General features: G+C 36.4%; 1 protein-coding gene across 3 annotated transcripts in view; it reads left to right on the forward strand.

Annotated features, from left to right (window-relative positions):
• Positions 1 to 20729, forward strand: part of VIT (vitrin) — a 149313-nt gene that overhangs the window by 15602 nt on the left and 112982 nt on the right. For all 3 annotated transcript variants that reach the window (XM_031951265.1, XM_031951266.1, XM_031951267.1), the window contains 2 exons: positions 4418 to 4487; positions 15706 to 15771. In XM_031951265.1, coding sequence (XP_031807125.1) covers positions 4436 to 4487; positions 15706 to 15771 — 118 coding nt within the window. In that variant the 5' untranslated portion in view covers positions 4418 to 4435. The remainder of the gene's footprint in view (positions 1 to 4417; positions 4488 to 15705; positions 15772 to 20729) is intronic.

Below are 20729 nucleotides of genomic sequence, written 5' to 3' on the forward strand. Positions count from 1 at the left end.
AGAAAAGACAAAGATTGGTGATATGCCATCAGCAATGGCCTGAAGTAGTCCCTCCAGTCAGCCACAGAAACTTAAGTCAATCCCTCATCAATCAAAGGTTTCATATTTCCCCTAGACAATGCTGACTATGAGCTTTCAGTATCTCAAAAGGGAAAGAAGCATAGCAGTAAGCTGCTTAACTTGGCTGGACCAAATGCCAGCAGTGGGCACCAGAAGCAACTTTATAGCTATTCTGTCAAAAGCATCAAAGTTGGCCACTAGTATGTCTCCCTTATGTTTTCTTCCATCTCTCCCAATACTGCTGGATAGTTCTGGGCTCCACTACCCACTTGTCATTTGTAAGATACAAATGATTGCTTTTATGATAGTTATCCTCAGAATATCAGTTCAGTTGAAAAACAAGCTTGTGTTGTGGGTATTCAGCATGATGTGGGGCAATAAAAAAAAACACAACCATAGAATATGGTTCTTGCCCTCCAGAAGTTTATAACCTTGCTTTAGAAACAAAGCAAATGAAACAATAATAATAATTCATGAAAGAATGTAATTATGTTAATTCTTCTTCACATCTTACATAAGTCCCTTCCTTTCTTTTCCCATTACCACCACTCTAATTCCTGTCTTAGTGACTTCTTATTTGATCTGTTACATCCTCCTAACAACTCCTTTGCTCCAGTGTCTTCACAACCTACACTTTGATTCCCAACCGACCTTAGAAGTTGTTTTTACTACTTTAACCATATTACCCTTCTTATCTCCCCATGAACCTTCAATACTTTCCTATTGCCTACATAATGAGGCACAAACTTCTTAACTTGCTATTAAAGAACCTCTACAATTTAGACTCAACCTATTAATCTACCTTCATCTCTGACTGCTCATCAAACATGAACTCTCTGCAAAAAACAGAACTGATAAATTCACCATCCTCTGAAGATATCTTGTACTTTCCTATTTCATTACATTTCTTGCTTCCATATATAATGCCCTCTCTAGTCCTTCTAACCATTCTGCAAGGTTGAGCTCACATTCTACTTCCTCCTAGCTTATATTGTTAGTATTTTTTCTATCTCTGCTTGTCTTCCTCCACTAAAATGCTACTCAGAATCTCAACATAGGATGATAGCGAGCAGAGAATCTTCAAGGCTATTTCAATAAAACAAAAGCTCTAGAAAGTCCTACCGAGCTGGACAAGATTCAAACACTGACCTAGCCATGGTTTATATGTATATCATCCAAGGACTAGCCTAGCTAAATTCAAACAAGACTCAGCAACAGAATTCTGTTACCAAATGAGAATTTTCTTTTTAGTCACAGGAACTTAAATCTCATCTTCTGAGACATAGAGAGATGATGACTTGTATAAGAGGATAAGTTCTCCTGTCATTAAAATGTTAAGTATTAGAGCTATAATTTTCAAATGGTGTTTGTTCCAGTGTATCCTTCAAATGTGCCATGAGTTTTATGGAACTTACATGTATGACTGCATTTAAGTCTCCCCCTAAATGGTATTATACATATACTTTTAATCACTTGTACATGCATGAGTCTTCTTATTCTTCAATAATATGCTATGATTCCTCTCAACAAAAAAATAATCTTGTGCTGAGCAAAAAAATAAATAAAATAAAATCACTGTGTTAGCCATCACATTCCCAAAAATGTTATAAATTCCACTTGGCATACCTTTACCCACCAAATAACATTATAATGCCTTAAACATAATAGGTTCTCAGTAAATATTTATTGTTACAATGCATTCTATTTCTTTCTCTTTTACCCAAAATATTTAGTTGTTGCTTACAAAATTGTGTAACAAAAGCTAAAGTCACTCTAAGAATGAATTTGCCTCTTTGGGATATACTAGTTTGAAAATCTGCCTTCCTTTTTTTTTTTTAAATCAAAATTAACTTAGTAGTACAACTTGTGCTCCACCTATTAATTTTGTGGTATTTTATAGAGTCAGAGAATCCCAGTTAACAGGGGCACCAACACTCATCTCATTCAACTGGTACCTAAACAAGAATTCCCTCTCAATATAAGTAATAAGGAGTCAATCACTCTCCACTTGAAAACCTCTGTGAGGAAAGAACCATTATCAGCTGAAATTATCATGAAGAAAATGGGCACCAATATCTGGGGGGAGTAGGAGGAACTTCCTCCTGGGGGAAGTAGGCTATCTCCCACAATGATCACAGTCCTCATACTTCACCTCAAGATCATCTGCCAGTCTGTGCTGGACTCCCTAGAATTTTGAGACACTTCCCTTTATCTAATTTTTGTTCTCTCCTCATGCCCTTGTAGAGACAAGAGCCCCATGTAAATGTGGTCAGTCTTGTCTTCTGAGGGACTGTTGCCAGCACCCTTCTACACTGACATACATATACTCAAAACAGTTTTGCTTTGCTTTCAGGTCAAAAAATTTCTCTTTATACTTCTATACCCCATGACCTAAGACAACCCATTCTGCTTTGGCCATAGATGTTTACCAGCTATGGTTGGCTGACCTGCTTGCTGACCTTGAAAATGGATAAGAATGGGAATTTTTCACATGTTTTGAAGGGTGTGTTTCCATTTCACTTGGGTATGCAAAGAAACAAACTAATTAAACAGTAGCTATAATGAGACAGAGTCCTGCAAACATTCTTGCAGCAAGCACAATGGGTCTGGTCAGTTTCCATCACTGATGACTCAGAATACTGATGTTATCTCCTCAGGGCTTAGAAATTTTACTGGAATCCTACTTGTTTTTATGTGTCCATCTACCACATGAAAAATCAAATTTCATTTCCTAGTCACATCCTGAAATACCAAAGGTTTTAGGCAGGACTTGCAACTGGGCCACTTAAGGTTTCTTTAAACCTTTCCAAAGGAAACATTTTTTCTCTCCCTCCCTCCCTCTTTCTCTTTCTCCATCCTTTTCCCTTCTTTCCTTTCCTTCTCTCTCTGTCTCTCTGTCTCTCTCTGTCTCTGTCTCTGTGTGTGTGTCTCTGTGTGTCTCTGTCTGTTTCTGTCTCTCTCTGTCTCTCAGTCTCTCTCTCTCTGTCTCCCTCTCTGTCTCTGTCTCTGTGTGTGTATCTCTGTATCTCTCTGTCTCTGTCTCTCTCTTTCTGTCTCTCTGTGTTTCTTTCTCTATGTTTCTATCTCTCTGTGTTTCTGTCTTAATCTCTATGTAATATGTATATACATATATATATGTGTGTGTTTCTACATTATATATATTTTTCTTTTGCTTCAAAATTCCATTTGCTAGAGAAAAGGATAATATCATCAAAAAGGCAAAGATACTTACTATGCTCATCAGCAGAAGTAGATTAGGGGAAGAAGGGTGCCAGGATAGGGGAGAATTGAGCCTATAGTATTTACTTCAAAGGCAAGTTGGAACTATTAAGTTCTACTAAATATGTAAACACTAATTTCTTAGATTAATGAAGGCACATGAGAAATACATCACAATTAAATTTTTTACAAAGCACATCACAGCTCTCCCTGTATTACACTGGATCCCAAGATAGATTTTAATGGCATCATGTATACTTTGAGACTGAAGCCTATTAACTAGTCATTATTTAATTGATGGTTACTAGCCTTCTTCAGGGACTAAAGCTTAAAGTTTAGCAAAGTAGCTTGTTTTGTTTGGTTTAGTCTTGTTCCTTAGACTAATTGTTATTGTTTTTATACTATAAAAAGCAACAATTCAGTATAAAACAAAATAAATCATAGCACTTCAGGGTCAGAATTCTCTCATTTTACAAATTAAGAGGCTGATTCCCTGATTTGTCTACTCTATCTCTAGTAAGTAGTAAGTGTCAGAGGCAGAATGTGAATCTAGGTCTTCCTAATACTAACCTTTGCATCAAGCCATCTGCTCTTATATAAGTATAGATATGGCATAAGTAAGAAGTGTCAAAGGTTCAAAGAATCCTTAGCTCAGAGCTTTGAGGACCAACCACTGGGAAAAGCATGACAGACCCCTGCAGAGTTCACCCAGCTAATGCATTTGCAGACCAACAGTCCCCCAATGCTGGCAACTCTCAGGATAAAACCCTAAGATGCTCTCAGAAATAAACACAGCATCTGACTGGCTTATTTCCAAACTTGGTCTGGCATTTTGCTGAGACTGGGTTTTTTTTCCACTGTCTCATTGTTTGGTCCAAGTAAAAGACAAGAACCCAAAAGAAGTGGCAAAGAGGCTGATGGCTCCAGTTGGCATGTCTAGCCTAGGATAGCTACTGTGTATGCCAGAAACACAGGCCATCTGTTATCTCAGTATGACACGTACAGGAGGGCACAACTTGGGATCCTGGGGCTCCAGAGGACAATGTAGAGTGATATAGCTGATTCTCTATCATTAAGCGAGCTGAAATTCAGAACTTCTGGCTGAAATGTTATGGTGTTATTGTTTCTTCCTCTCCAGGGTGCCATTCTGATATTTATGGGAATTGCTGTTCTCGCTATGAAGGCATCTGTTATTGAAATGTTCCTTGGTAAGTACTTTTATATGTGTATCTGGATACACTCATAACATTTTCCTAAGAACTGAGGGAAAAAAACAAGCCAAAAAAGTTTTTAAACAAAAAAATATTGCATAAACACTATTGTAAGTCTTCTCAAGATAAACATTCTGGGAGAAAGTTATAAGAAAGAATGTTAACTGCATATTTGATTAATTTTATGTGCTATTCATCTACCTACTCAGAAACACAAAAGCATGATTGCTGATTGGTTTCTTGATTGCCTGGACTCAAATTTAGTCCAGCACATTTCTAGGTTAAGACTCTGAGAAGCCCTTTACTTCCAACCTAGTGGTTTTCTTATTTACAAGGATGCATCCACCATTTAGTAAACATCTATTAAGCACCTACTATGTGTTAAACATTGAAGAAAATCTAAACTTATATTAAGCATAGCCATCTATGGACATAATTACCTATTGGACAACTAGGTGGTACAGTGAATGGAGTACCAGGTCTAGAGACAGGACAACTCATCTTCCTAAGTTGAAACCTGGCCTTCAATATTAGCTGTGTGATCCCAGGCAAAGTACTTAACACTTGATGTTTATCTCAGTTTCCTCAACAACAAAATGAAGTAAAAAAAGGAAATAGTAAACCATCTTTGCCAAGAAAAGCTAAATGGGGTCATGAATTATTGGACACAACTGAAAAGCTACCAAACAACAAAATAACCAACACTCTCAAGGAGCTTATGTTCTGCTTGGGGGAAACAGCACATACACAGAAGCAAAAGAGTTAAAAACCTGACTCTTTCACTAGCCACTCAATTTCCCCATCTTTAAAATGAATTGGTTGGAGTGGACAATCTCTAAGGTTCTTTTCTATTCTATATTTTGTATTCATTCTATATTTTTATTGACTTATGCATGGAGAAGGGGTACTCTCATTTTCCCCTTAATTAATGTAACCACAGGAGGCCCAGACAGCTAAATTGAACAACTAATCAAAGGTGTTAATTAGTTGTGAATAAGTTCTTGATAAATTTGGGAGCAGAGAAGTGCTTTGATCTTTGGATTAGGATAGATGATAGCCATATGACTTGTGATTGGCTGAAAGACTCAGATAAACGTCATGTATAACACAACAAATCAATTTTTAAAATCTCACAATACATTGCAGTGAATTGGATAATCATCAAATTCAATGATAACAAATTATTGAGAAGTTATTGCTTTGGGGATGAGGGGTAAGAAGGAGATCAAGTTTTTCCCCTCAAACCTTGTCCTTGTGATGATTGTGAATTTCTAAAGATTAGAAAATCTGGAATTTCCATCAGAATTCATAGCACTATCCTCATCTGACATAAGGGGCTAAGGGCAAACTGGAAACATGAAAGAAAGGCCATATGAGAATTCTATTAGGGTACCGGTGTTTGCTCTTTGGTCCAGCAGAGAACTATATCTAAGGAAAACTTCATGGGCTTTCTATAAAGGGAGGAAGGTACTTCCAGTAAACAGAAGCAATGAGTTTATCCTTTGGCTACAAATGATCCCTAAGTAAGAGTGCACTCTCCCCAAAAATCTAGCATATACATAGGGAATGTTGCCTGTAGTTTTTTTTTTTTTGGGGGGGGGGGAAGGATGTTTCCATACCAACTCTTTTTGCTATACCTGCTTAGTAAATATGAATACCCATCTTCTAAAAGCTAATTAAGGATGGCCTCTAATCAATGGGGCCTCATACCAGTGGGGCCTCATGAGCAACGTTACTAGAAACCTTACTCTCTCAGAGCTTTTGCTATAACCATAAAGGAGTAGTTCTCAGCTTTCCTGTGGGGACCTAGCCCACCAGAGCAACTGGAAGTTGAAGAATAAGCTCAGGGAGGTGGGGAGTCAATCCTTAATTATATGCATTATCTATCCCCATTCTACATTAGAATGTAAACTCTTTAGAGAGCAGGGAAGAAGACACTTCTGGGGGTTTTTTTATCCCTCGGATTTAACGGCAGTGACTAGTCCATCTTTAATAAATGATTGATTGAGGCAAAGGAAGGATTCAGACAAAGTGCTATAGAAATATTAGAAGTTAATTCCTACTTTCAACTGGCAGGTAAAGAAGGAATCAGAGGATACCTGAAAGGCAATGAGATTCTGAAAGGTGAAGATAAAGAGAGTTCATTCCAGGCAGAGAGGAGCAGCCTGGTTAAAGGCAGAATATGACATGCTGAGCTTGGGGGACAGTTAGTCTGTTTTGACTTAAACATAGAATACATAAAGGGAAAACAAAGTGAAGTAAGCTAAAAAGAAACTAAATATCCAGACAGAGGTATTCATAGTGTCTGAAGTAGCAACCAAGAAATGCGTAGGGAAGCCTTAAGTATCATATAATCAAAAGCATTCAAGGTACCTAGCTCCCCTTTTCCCCCACCTCGCCCCACTCCCCACTGTCAGCCCACTGCCCCAGTCAGAAGGCTTCTATTTCCACTTAGACTGGGGCAGCTCACTCAGCACCATCATGCCTGGCCAGCTCCTCTCCTTTCTAACTCTCATTGGCCTGCTCTGGCCAGGCTACCTTCTCATTGATACCCTCTGCCAGAAGCACCACTTCCATACTGTGAAATCCTAAAGAGGGAGGATCTTACTGTCCTGGGACTATACCTGGAACCAAGTACAATAAAAAAAACAGGTATTTTGCAGCATGCCAGTGATTAATTTGGGCAACAAAAGAAAAACCTATCACCTTTTGACCCTTTTAGAAATGCTTCCTCTCTTATTTAAAAATAACACTAAAAGTACCATAAAAAACACCTCAAAGCCAGTCACTTAGGAAACTTTACAAGTGGTCCTCTGGCATTTCGCATTTGTCTCCTTCTTCAACCTGTCAAATTGACACCTACATTTCACTTCTTAGTACCTTTAATCACTCATTCCTAACAAGAGAAAGACAGAAGACGTTAGCTCTGGTCAGCTGATAGGATTTTTTAAAAAGACTTTCAGAGTCCAATATGCAATCACTTCACAATCATGTTCCAAAATGATCAAGACAAAAAAAGGATATCTCCTCTTTTCTCTTGACTTACACACATTCAGTCATCTTCCACTTCTCAGGCTATCTTGCCTGACTTCTTTCTTCTTCTCCCCTATGCTTCTCAGCTCACCCCCAAGGCGTCCTTAATGCTGAGGTCCGTTCAAGATTAAAGTATGAGAAATAGGGAGATCACAGTTCAGTTCTCCAAAGCTAAAGTCTTTCTCAAATGAAGCTTTCAAGTAATAAAATAATACAATAATCCTTTTTTAAAGATTGAAAAGACCTATTGTAACATTGTACTTGTGTGGAGGTCGGTGTCAAGAAGACCTTTAAGAGACAGAAATAGAAATAGTTTTGGACATGGATTTGGAAGACCAGCTTGTTATAATGACATTGTAAGACCATAGATTTAGAACTGTAAGGAAACTCAAGGGTCCACTATTCTAACATCCTATTTTACAAATAAGATTTAAGGTTTAAGGAGGTTGTGACTTGCTGGCTGTCAGGTAATAAATAGTAGACTAAGAGTTTGAATCCAGCCCTGTGTCGATCATTTTCCCACTGAGCCATATGGCCTCCTTTTCCAGGAGAAAAGGATAAATAGAAGTTACATCTGTAAGAGAACTTAATATTATCTAGTCTACAAGGTTGATTCAAAAGATGAGATTAAGAAACTACACCTTTCCCATTTTGGGAGATGTGGGGACCTATGGGTGTGAAACAGATATATATATATATAGTTTTGTGTGTATTCATTTTGCTGAACTTTTTCCCTTTCCTCCAATTTTTTGTTTGTTTGTTTGTTTTACAAAGGATAGCTCACTGAATGGGGAAGGAGAAAAAAACATGTTCAATTATCCATTCCATATAATGACTTTCTCTATCTTGGTTTCACTATATCACAGGTTGGTGCAATAAATTAAATGGGAATTTGGGGGAGTTTTGTGGAAGTCACAGACAACATGTTAAAGCCAACAGAAGACACAGAAAAAGTTTAGAAAATCAGAAATGCATAAAATTGATATATAATATCAACATATTTTATCTTTTAATATCACAATAATTCAGACCTTCTCTGTTATGAAGGGCAAGACAAAAATTGGATTTTCCAAATCAATGCACTTCTAGCCCCCACAATGTGGAAGGGATAACTGTATTCTGAAATGAGAAGTGATGCAAGAACAAATGACATCAATAAAAATTTAAATAGATATAAATGATCTCTAAAACCCCTTATAGCTCTGTTATTGTCTAATCTTAACCCCCTCATCTGAGGGATAAAGATACTAGTCTTTGAACAGTTAAAATAAAAGAACTTTGTTCCTCCAACCCTGGTTCTGCAAGTCTTGAGCAAGTCACAACTTTCTTGAAGCTCAGGTTCTTCTACAAAGTAAGAATATTGGACTAAATGTCCTTTAACATTTAAATCTTTGGTCTTATGATTGATTCTATGAAGTAAACTGATTTTTGTTGCTCAGTCCTTTCAGCCTTATTGGACTCTTCAGGACCCCATTTAGAGTTTTCTTGGCAAAGATACAGAAGTAGTTTACTATTTCCTTCTCCACTTCATTTTATAGATGAGGAAACTGAGGCAAACAGAGTTAAGTGACTTGGCCAGGGTCACACAGCTAATAAGTGTCTAAGACTGATTTTGAAGCCAAAAAAAGACCTAGATTCAGTTTATGCCTCTGACACATAATGGTTGTATGACCCTGGAAAGTGACTGACAAATCAGTAACCCTTCTAGTCAACTCTCTAATACCATAAGTAAAAGAGAAAGTACTGACTTACATTAGTAGAGATGGTTTCCTCACCCAAGAGTTGCCTTATATCAATGAAATCACAAGTTCACTGCCTATCATTTTGGCATCAGAAAGGAGATTAGTGATCATTTAGTCCAATCATACGTGAAAAAAATCCCCTTTGCAACATACCAGACAAGTTATCACCCAGCCTGTTTCAATACCTCCAAAGATGGAGAACCTATTACTCTAATTATTAATTCATGATTCCTGACATCTGGCCTAAATCTGCCTCTTGACAGCTTCCATCCATTACTTTAGTTTTTTTTTTTTTTTATCCCCTCCACTCAGTCTTCTCTTTTCTGGGTTAAGTCTCCCCATTTCTTTCATATAATTCTCAAATGGCATGAAGTTAAAATCTTTCATTATCCTGGTTGCCTTTTTCTGGGCATTTTCTTGTTTATCAATGTCATTCCTAAAATGTGATAACCAGAACTGAGTACAATAGTGCAGATGTGGCAAAATGGAATAGGATTATCGCTTCCATTATTCCAGAGCCCAAGGTCAAATGTAACCAGAGGTCAAATCAATTCTTTCAGCTACCATATCACACTATTGAGCCTTATTGTTTATTAAACACATTTATCATTATCTCACTTTTAACATATTATGGATCATAGCTATAATTTACTTAATTTACATCTAGATTTCATTCAGTTCAACTCTTTCATTTTATAGATGAGGAAACTGAGGCTTGAAATGGTAAGTTTTTATCCATTTATCTAAGGTTACACAAGTAGTAAATGGCAGAAACAGGGTCTTGTGTCTCAGAATCCAGAATTCTTTTCTCCATATCATGTTTATGACCAAATCTTTGCTCATAAGATAAACCAATCCATTCTTCCCCTTCCATCATTAATTAAGACAATGATTTCAGAAAATAAATAACTGTCAATCATTCTTTGTTGCTAATAGTTCTAATGGCCTCAATATGAACAGGTTTTTTTCATTGTTAAATCATCCTAGATATATTTATTTTCCATTTTTATAGGTTTTCTAGCTACAGTGGACAAATAATTCTTTTCTGATTTGGAGGCAGACACATGTGTACACACACACACACACACACACACACACCCCTCTCCATCATCAGTAGTGAGGAGATTACTTTCAGATGGGTCACTGCTTTGAACCTTCCATTAAACACCGGCAACTCTGTCACTGTTTCATAGGCTCAGCTGGGCCTCTTAGAAAAGGAAAAATTAGGCCGATTTCCTTTCATCCAAACTCCACATGCAATTCACCATCCCCAATTTAGCAAGAGAACTCTTATAGAGGAAGGATGAAGAAAGATTTGCTCCGGGCATGAACACATTAGGAGGCCTTCCCTGGTCAGCTTGCTGCCTAAAGAGCGATTTCAAAAGAGTCTTTAATTAATAAGACTGGATTGCTGAAGTCAGAGCCAGTATCTCACCAAAAATAACAACCTAACTCACCACTACTGTTAAACTGAATTCAACCACGAACATTTTCAACCTGGAGAATTTCTGTGACAAAATATGAGTGATGTTAAGGGGCAGAGGATCTTAATGAAAGCACTTTCAGTCCTAATGATAGCAAGACATAGAAACTGCAGGCAACATAGAAACACAGAACCAGATTGACAGTTTTTTCGGTGACCACAAGGATGGTAACAGATTTTTCTCCAAACTCTGGTATAATTTCACATGGTCAAATCCTTACAAAAATGTTAGAAATAAATATACTCTAGAATTCTAGATAAATACCACTCATTCATTTCAATGCAATAAACATTTATAAAATGCCTATTATGTGCTAGACACTAAGAAAAAAAATCTTAACACAGACCTTGTTGTAATGAAACTTCTGAGTGACCATGAGCAAGTCATTGAACCTATCTGGACTTCAGCTCCCTCATCTCTAAAAGAAGGGAATTGAACTATATGGCTTCTAAAGTTCCTTTCAGTTCTAAATCCATAATTCAATAATCTGATGGAAAATATACTCACATATCACCGTTTTACAAGGGAAAATAATATAAAGGCGAAGGAGAGGTTCAGACAAAGTGCTATGTGAAGGAGATAGATGTAATTTTCATTTAGGAAAGAAGGGACAAGTGAAGTCAGGAATGGCTTCTTGGCACTTAAGTTGAAATTTGCAACAATAATTTTCACATCTGGAAATAGAGGGAGGAAAAATAAAATTTTAAATAAATATAAATGATCTCTAAAAACCCCTTATAGCTCTGTTATTGTCTAATCTTAACCCCCTCATCTTTGGGATAAAGATACTAGTCTTTGAACAGTTAAATAAAAGAGCCTTTGTTCCTCCAACCCTGGTTCTGCAAGTCTTGAGCAAGTCACAACTTTCCTGAAGCTCAGGTTCTTCTACAAAATAAGAAGATTGGACTAAATATCCTTTGACATTTAAATCTTTGGTCTTATGATTCTATGAAGTAAACTGACTTCTCATGCATGGGGATGGTGTGAGAGAAGGCACAGAGACTGGCTAAAGCAAGATGAAAAAGGAAGAACAGTTTAATTTGGCTTGAAGAGAAAGTACATGAATTCAAAATATTCATTGAAACCAGACAATGGAGGCTTCTGAATGCCTATCAAGAAAATGTGTGTATGGACCTAAGGGCTATAAAACTGTCCATGTGCTTTGATCTAGCAACATTATTATATATCTAGAATATAGACTACTAGGTCTATATCCCAAAGACATCCAAAAGGGGGAAGGAGAGACCTATTTATATAAAAACATTTATAGCAGCTCCTTTTGTGGTAGCTAAGAATTGAAAGTCAAGAGGATGCCCATCAATTAGGGAATGTCTAAACAAACTGTAGTATGATTGTGATGGAATATTGTGGTATAAGAGATGACAAGCAGGATGATTTCAGAAAAACCTGAAAGATTTACATGAACTGATGCAAAGTGAAGTGAGCAGAACAGGAGAACAGTGTACACAATAACAGAAATATTGTATGATGAAGAATTTTAAATATGGAAATGCTTAACATAATTGCACATGTATAAATTATATCAAATTGCTTGCCATCTCACAAAGGGGACAGGAGAAAGAGGGATAGAATTTGGAACTCAAAACTTTTTTTTCAATGTTTATAAAATGATTTTAATATATAGTTGGGAGAAAATAAAATATGATATAAAAATAAAATGTATATATATGTGTATAGGTATAGGTATATATGTATACACATATATGTACATGACCACACACACACTTATATTTATATGTACATACATGTATGTACCCATTCAAACACATATATACACATATACATATAATCTATCAATTTTATTTTCATCTCATCTTAACTGCTAGTACTTTGATGCATTCTTATACTTCCATTCCCTTAGACATCCATCTCTTGAACTCTCTTCAATATTTGACATTCTTGACCACTTCCTTATTAGCTATTTACTTCTGACTTCTATAATGTAGCATTTTCATGACTCGGTCTACCTCTCTGACAAAGTCAATTTAATTTTAACTGTCTAAAGCTTAGAAGAAAAGATTAAGCAAGACATGTTTTTCAAAAACTAGATAAATAACAAATGTTTAAATTGAGTTGAAAATAGATTTTTATAGTAATCTACATAAAAAGGGTAGTAAGACTAGATGAGATCTGGACAAAAATTCTAAAACATTATTAAATGGCTATATTTTGGGGCACTTAAGGAATGGTAGCAATGATCAATAAGCATGTCTTCATCAAAAACAAGTCATATCTTACACGAACTCATGCTGAGTGAAATGAGCAGAACCAGGAGATCATTATATACTTCAACAACAATACTATATGATGATCAATTCTGATGGACCTGGCCATCTTCAGCAATGAGATGAACCAAATCAGTTCCAATGGAGCAGTAATGAACTGAACCAGTTACACCCAGTGAAAGAACTCTGGGAGATGACTAAGAACCATTACAGTATGTCAAGAATGTCAAATATTGAAGAGAGTTCAAGAGATGGATGTCTAAGGGAATGGAAGTATAAGAATGCATCAAAGTACTAGCGGTTAAGATGAGATGAAAATAAAATTGATAGATTATATGTATATGTGTATATATGTGTTTGAATGGGTATATACACGTATGTACATATAAATATAAGTGTGTGTGTGGTCATGTACACATTACATTAAAGGGAATTCCCAATCCCTATATTTTTGCCTGCCTGCTTTTTTTTTATTTCCTTCACAGGCTAATTGTACAATATATCAGAGTCCGATTCTTTTTGTACAGCAAAATAACAGTTTGGACATGTAACTTATTTTGTATTTAATTTATACTTTAATATATTTCAACATGTATTGGTCATCCTGCCATCTAGGAGAGGGGGGGGGGAAGGAGGGGAAAAATTGGGACAAAAGGTTTGGCAATTATCAATGGGTAAAATTACCCATGCATATAACTTGTAAATAAAAAGCTATAAAAAAAAAATCCAAGTCATACACTTCAGATGGAAAATGCCATCTGCATCCAGAGAGAGAACTATGGAGACTGAATGTGGATCAAAGCATAGTATTTTCATCTTTTTTATGTTGTTCTTATTTGTTTACTTGGTGTTTTTTTTCTTTCTCATGGCTTTTCCCCTTTTGATCTAATTTTTCTTGCACAACATGACAAATATAAAAATATGTTTAAAAGGATTGCACATATTTAATGTATATCAGATTGCTTTTGTCTTAGGAAGGGGGGAATTAAGAGAGAGGGAGAAAAAAATTGGAACACAGAGTTTTGCAAAAATGAATGTTGAAAACAATCTTTATATGTATTGGGGAGGGGGAGGATGAAACAAGTCATACAAGACTGAATTCATTTTCTTTTTGTCATGACTATTAAATAAGAGCTAACATTTACATAGTACCTATTATGTTCCTGACACTTGATTCTCACAGCAGCCTTATTCAGGGTCATACAGCTAGTAACTGGCTCTTTCTTACTCTTAGGAATTCCTAGGGAATTTTGTCAGATACAGTTTATCTGCGTTTCAGCAAAGTACTTGCCCTAGTCTCATGATCCTTACCTTATTTCTTGGTTTCTTTGGTTTCCTTCAAAGATCAACTTTAATTCCATCTTCTATAGAAAGCTTTACTGATTTCTGTAACTAACAGTGCCTTCACCCTTCTAAGATCCCTTCAAAGAATTAGTAAGAAAAGCATAGGAACATTTCCCACCATTGTCTTGTCATAATGTATCCCCTTCCCTCACCTTAGTCTCTGGGAATGAAAGGGGGATTGAACTCACAGTTTAACTCAGGTCCTACAAAGCATCATTCTATTAAATTCTGGTTCAGAGCTGCCCTCCCCTTCTTCCCAGAACTCTGGCTTTTCAGGGCTTCCTGTAGGTCTGATTGCACTCACCATCCTGTAATCCTGGGCTCCAAGAGTCCCATGGCTTAAATTCCCAGATCCAGGACTCTATTTTCTGCATTGAAAATTGAAAAGGACAAATAAAACAGACCAAAACTGGCAGCCTGTTTCTTGTGGCTATGTGACCAAAGAGAAAATGGTCAATAATCCCATTTGACATTGTGCCTTCTTCTATGAGTGAAGAAGTCCTTTGCCCCTAAACAGTACCAAAGTGAAAGAGTAAATGTCCTTAATGAGGTGGATTTAAATGTACAGATACTTTTGGTGACACAGCCAATGGTAAAAAGCTGCTTCCCAAAAAGCTGCAAAATGTTCATGCATTCGCTAATCTTTCTTGTCTCCCACAAACAGATCCCTTACATTTCTGTCTCAGGTGATCCAGGCCATTTGTCTACTATCAGTATCTAGTGCCATTTAAAAGGTTGTTTTGTTAGGCTGGGATGGGCATACCCGGCATAAATTTAAAAGCATATACTTTTTGAGAATTGTAATTTGGGAATTTGGTCTGTTACCATAATGGTTTATTGTAGCATCAGTACCCGACTGCTTCTGCCTCATGAAAAGATTCATGTACCTCAAAAAGCCTTTGAGTTGCTATCCCTTCATATATTCTTGGTTGAAGAAAAGGGGATTATATAGCCTTAACAAAAGAAGGTAATGTGGATATTATAGCTCTCTTCAAGTATTTCATGGATCCTCTTCAAGGATTTCACTCATATAAAAAAGGATTCATCTAGCACTGCTTGGTCCTACAAGATAGAACAAGGAACAATAGGTGAAAGTTGCAGTGACAGGTTTGAAGCTAAAGTGAAAACCCATTCTAACAATTACAACTATGGACAAGTTAAAAAGCATTACCAGGTGGTAAGAAATCCTCAATCAAGGGAGGCTTTTAAAGAGAGTTTGGATGACCAACATTGCAAAAAGGACATTTTTTTCATGTATGGGTCAGACTAGGTGACCTTTGACGTCCTTTCCAGTTCTGAAATTGTGTGAATAGAGATAGAAGTTATACCAAATAATGCTAATTAACCTTTTCTGCACTTTATCTAGTATTGTTGCTGATTGGAACTTCTGGATCTAAAGAAGTCACAAAAAAGAGTAAAAAGCCAAAATTCTGTAAGTAGAAAATAATCAGTTCTATTGTAAAGCTGTTTTTTTATGAGAGATATTATGCTGGGAAATTTTGAATATTAAGTTTTATGTTTAATCATGTTATTCTTGGAATTTAACTCTTAATAATGTTAGAGTAGTTGGTATACTTTATTCTCTGGAAAAATGGAAAATGTACATCTGTATACCAAAAGATACTCAGCTTCCACAGCTGAATTAGATTATAAATTTCCCAGATTTTGAGAGGATGTCTCCCACTTACCAGCCAAGAAGTTGAGTCTGAGGAAACTTTCATTTTGACCTGAACAGAGAACTCTTAGGAAGAGTCTCTCAGTACATCCAGTAGCTATAGCTAAATCTGTGGGGAAAACACCCAACTAGGGAAAGTAGGTAGAAGACATTAGGGAAAGGAAAAAATATTTATCCAGTGGAGAATTCATCATAGAATGAATTAGAGGAACCTTAAGGGCTATCTAATCTTCTAGTTTTCCCATTTTATAAATGTGAAAACTGAGACCTGAGATTCAGAGACGTTAAATACCTGCTCTTGGTTCTACAGGTAGTCAAAAGTGGTTTCACCTGAAGTCTTTCAGAGACAGCTCTCTTTCCATTGTATAGACACATCTCAGGACAACAAAAAAGGATCCTAAGCATATTAGGGATATTATGGGCAGCTAGGTGGTATGGAGCAGTTTGATGGCACAGGGAATAGACGCTTACTATCTAAGTGATCCTGCACAAATCACTTACCTCTTTTTGCCTCAATTTCCTTACTTGGGTTATGATAAGGATCAAATGAGATAATAATTGTAAAGCACTTAGCATAATGGAAAATGTGGCATAATAAATGCCATATAAAAGTTGCCCAATATTATTATAATATTATTATTATTTGAGTTAAGATTTTGTGATTATTAGATAAAAGAATTAAGAAGGAATTATTAAATTTTCATTAAAATGTAAGCTTAAGGGTGGGAACTGTTCATTTTCATCCTTGTATGCTCAGTGTCTCACACATAATAATAGGTGCTTAATAAATAAGTACTTGTTGGATTGAATAAGCAAGACTGAAATTTGAGGTTTGTTCTTTTAGGATCCGTTCTCCAACTGATCTTGTAATTAATGTGTCTTTAAATGGAAAATTTTCTTGATGTGAAATAAAAATAAGAGACTTCATCTATACCCTTAAGCCCTACGTGTGGAACTTCCTGATAGAATGAAACAGACCTGGCCTAATACCCAGAATTACTAATAGGACCTAATTGTAATTAGTATTTCATGTCAGGAACCAGAGCCAGTAAGAATGGCCCTGGGGCAGATATGTGGAAAACAATCATTGGGTTAATATGGAAACTAGCATACTACCTAAACATTCTGAATGAGGAGATTGTAGTTTATCTTAGAGAAAAGAGGGATTTAGTGAAGACTTTCAGACAGGAGAATGACATGGGCAGACTTGTGCCTCAGGAAGATTATCTTGGCAGGTGTGGAGGAAACATGTGTTGCAATGGGAAGAGCACACAAATTGTCGTCAGAGAGCCTCAATTCAAAGCTTAATTCTGTTACTGACTACTTGTTTTATCAGGGCAAGTCACTAATTTTATGTGGGTCTGTTTCATCCTTTGTAAAATAAGATGGTAGGACTAGATGATTCCTGAGGGACCTTCCATTTCTAAATCTAGAATCCTGTAATTCCACACTGCAGTCAGCGATCCATAAACACCAATCTGATTTTGCCATCCCCTCTATAAATTTCAATGGTTCCCTATTACCTCTCTAAAATTTTCTGTTTAACTCTTTTTTTCCTGAGGTAATTGGCTTTAAGTGACTTGCCCAGGGAAGTGTTAAGCCAGGAAGTAAGTGTCTGAGAGCAGATTTGAACTCAGGTCCTCCTGACTTCAGGGCTGGTGTCCTATCCACTGCACCACCTCTGTTTAACTCTTAAGGTTAAACTATCCTCTAATCTTTTCAATTTCATTGGTCATTACTCCCTCTCTTGCATCCTTCAAATCAGCAAAAGAGACCTCCTTTTGAACCTCACAGGATATCACCTGTCTTTGCATTGCCCATCCCCTCTGTCTGGAACGTACTCCTAGCTCACCATATCAACAAACATTTATTAACTATTTCTTGTTCTAGGCACTGGGGATGAATCTCTCTCAAGATAGAGATTACCTCAAGATACAACTTAAGCACTATCTTCTATTGACATTTTTCCTCATTTTCCCAACTAGTAGTGTTCTCTCCTCAAATTACTTTGTGTTTTGCTCATTTGTAATTATTAGTATTTATTCTCACCACAATTATTTTATAATACAACTATATGGTCCTTTTTCCCATGTTAGAATGTAAACTCCTTGAGAGCAGAGGTTATTTCATTCTTTAAATTTACATCCCGAATACTTAGAACAATATGTATTTAATAATATTCGCTGCTGAATTGATATTATGAAGGAAAGATTGGAAAGGGGGAAGACTAGAAACTAGGACATCAGTTAGGAGACTATGAAATAGGTTTTTTTGACTAGGTGAAAGAGGTCATTCTTTGTCTCAATTGCTATCTATCCTTAATCACTGAATGAGGATGGCTTCAGTCAAACTGAGACCTGTTGAAGACCTTAGCTCCCATTTCATCTAGAACCATCTCTAGTCATCCTGATCTATATCTTGCCATTGGACCCAAATGGCTCTAAAGGAGAAAATGAGGTTGGTGACTTTGCATAGCCCTCCCTTGTTTAAATCTAATTCACTTGCATGTTATGGCATTACTTCCCTGATGTCTTGGTCCTCTTTGAGAATGAAGAATAAACAACAACAGATAAAAGTTGATGAGAATCTAGACTTTTGTTCTGGTCATGTAAGTGAAGATAATAATAATGATTATCATTAGTAAAAATAACTATTTATAATTTAAAATCATATTAATTTTAATCTTAGGATCATTATAATGATTATGAAGCTAGCATTTATATAGCACTAAAATGTTTGCAAAGTGTTTTGCAAATATTATCTCATTTTATTCTCACAACAATCCTGAGAGGTAAATGTTATTATCCACACTTAAGGAAACTGAAGAAGATATCCACATTAGAGGAAACTCCATGTATTGCTGCGGGAAGAGCACAAGATTTGTCATCAGAGTATCTCGGTTCAAAGCCCAGCTCTGCTATGACTACTTATTTTATCATATGACCTGTTTTAGTTTAAACATCTGGTAGGTGGATCTGAACTCATCTTCCTGACTTTATTCACTGTGCAACTTAGCCACAAATGTGAAATATGTTGTGGAAGTGGAATCAATTAAACTTAAAAAGTGATTGAATATGTGGGAGTTAAGGAAAAGAGATTGAAGGATACTTGTGATTGTAAACCTAGATGGCTTGAATGAAATTTATGGGAATAAATATATGGAGAAATATGATCAGTCTTGTTTCAGAAATTCCACAAAATATCCAGGTAGAGATATGGTACTAGAATTCATTTTAGAGACTAAGCTTGGATGTAGAAATTTGAGAAACGAAAAGAGAAATAAATGATGATACACCAAGGGATATTGAAAAAGAATGATGAGACAGGCTGAAAGAGAAACAGGAAAGGTCAGTGTCATGAAAACTAATGAAGGTGAAAGTATCCAAGAGTATTAGCAGTGTCAAAGGCTGCAAAGAGGTCAAGAAGGATGACGATTGAGAAAAGATCACCAGAATAAAGATTAGGAGCGAGCAGTTTCAATCTGAGAGGCAGGATAGGAAAGAAGATTTCAAGGAATTGAAAAGTAAGAAATGAAGAAAAGGCAACAATGGCTTTTTCTAAGACCTTGGTTTTGAAAGAAAGAAAATAATCAAAGAAAATAGGTAAAGAGGATGGCAAAATCAAGTAAGACTTTTTAAGGATGGAAAGAACCTGGGCAGGTATGTAGGAACATGGAAGGAGCCAGTCAACTAAAGATGAGCAAGAGGTAGGAGCATCTTTAGTAGATAACAGAATCATAGATTTAGAACTAAGAGGGAGCTGAATGATGATCTAGTCCAACCTCCTCATTTAAGAAATATAATAAATAAGAAAACTGAGGCTCAGAGAAGTTAAGTTGATCAAATAGGGTATTAAGTGGAAGATCCGGGAATTGAACATAGGTTCTAGGAATCCAAATCCAAAACTTTCTACTACATCATGCTGTATTTGTAAATAGACAAGGATGGGATCAAGGTCACAAGTAGAATGCATAGTCTTAGAATGGTAAAGGGCTCATCTCAGAGACTGGAGTAAAAGGGAAATGAATGGAGGACATTCAGAAGGATTTTGAGGTAAAAAATATGGGAGAAGAGAGATCTCATGGTGGGTAGTCTAATTTTTTAACTCAGGAGATAAGATCCTCTGCTGATAAAGAAAAAGAGAAAGAAGGTAGAAGAGGAGGCTTGAGAAGAGAAGAGAAGAGAAGAGAAGGTTTGAAGTAACTGCTCTAGAGAATGCTATTGTGAATCAACCAAGAAAGAATAAAAGGATAGTGTTGAAATAATGAGGACCCAGTCAAGACAAGGATTCTGTCACTTTATAGTGGACCCTATCACGGTGTCCTTCCTCACTAGTATTCAAAATATCATGAATGAGAGTGGAGAAAGGAGAGATAGGAGAGGTAAACCCAAAACTGGGAATTGATAAAGTGTGAATCAAAATACAATATATGGGTAAGAGATTCAAGGGTAGAAGAGTGTGGTTTTTTTAAAAATAGATGAACTGATTAATAATGGAAACAAGAGAAGGAAAATGAAATTAGAGGAGTGATAGACTGGAAGTGGTGTGAGGGGTAAGGTAACTGTCCCTCAATAAGAATAAATCTAGGTTGAGGAGAAGGCAGAGGGAGAAATGGAAGGATGAGAGATTGATTAAAGAGAGAAGTTTCAAAGCTCTGGATCATGGAGTTAAAACATTTCTATGTGATGATGGGATCAAAAGTCTCAAAGGACATC

Source organism: Sarcophilus harrisii, chromosome 2, assembly GCF_902635505.1.
Source record: "Sarcophilus harrisii chromosome 2, mSarHar1.11, whole genome shotgun sequence".
Lineage (NCBI taxonomy): Eukaryota > Metazoa > Chordata > Mammalia > Dasyuromorphia > Dasyuridae > Sarcophilus > Sarcophilus harrisii.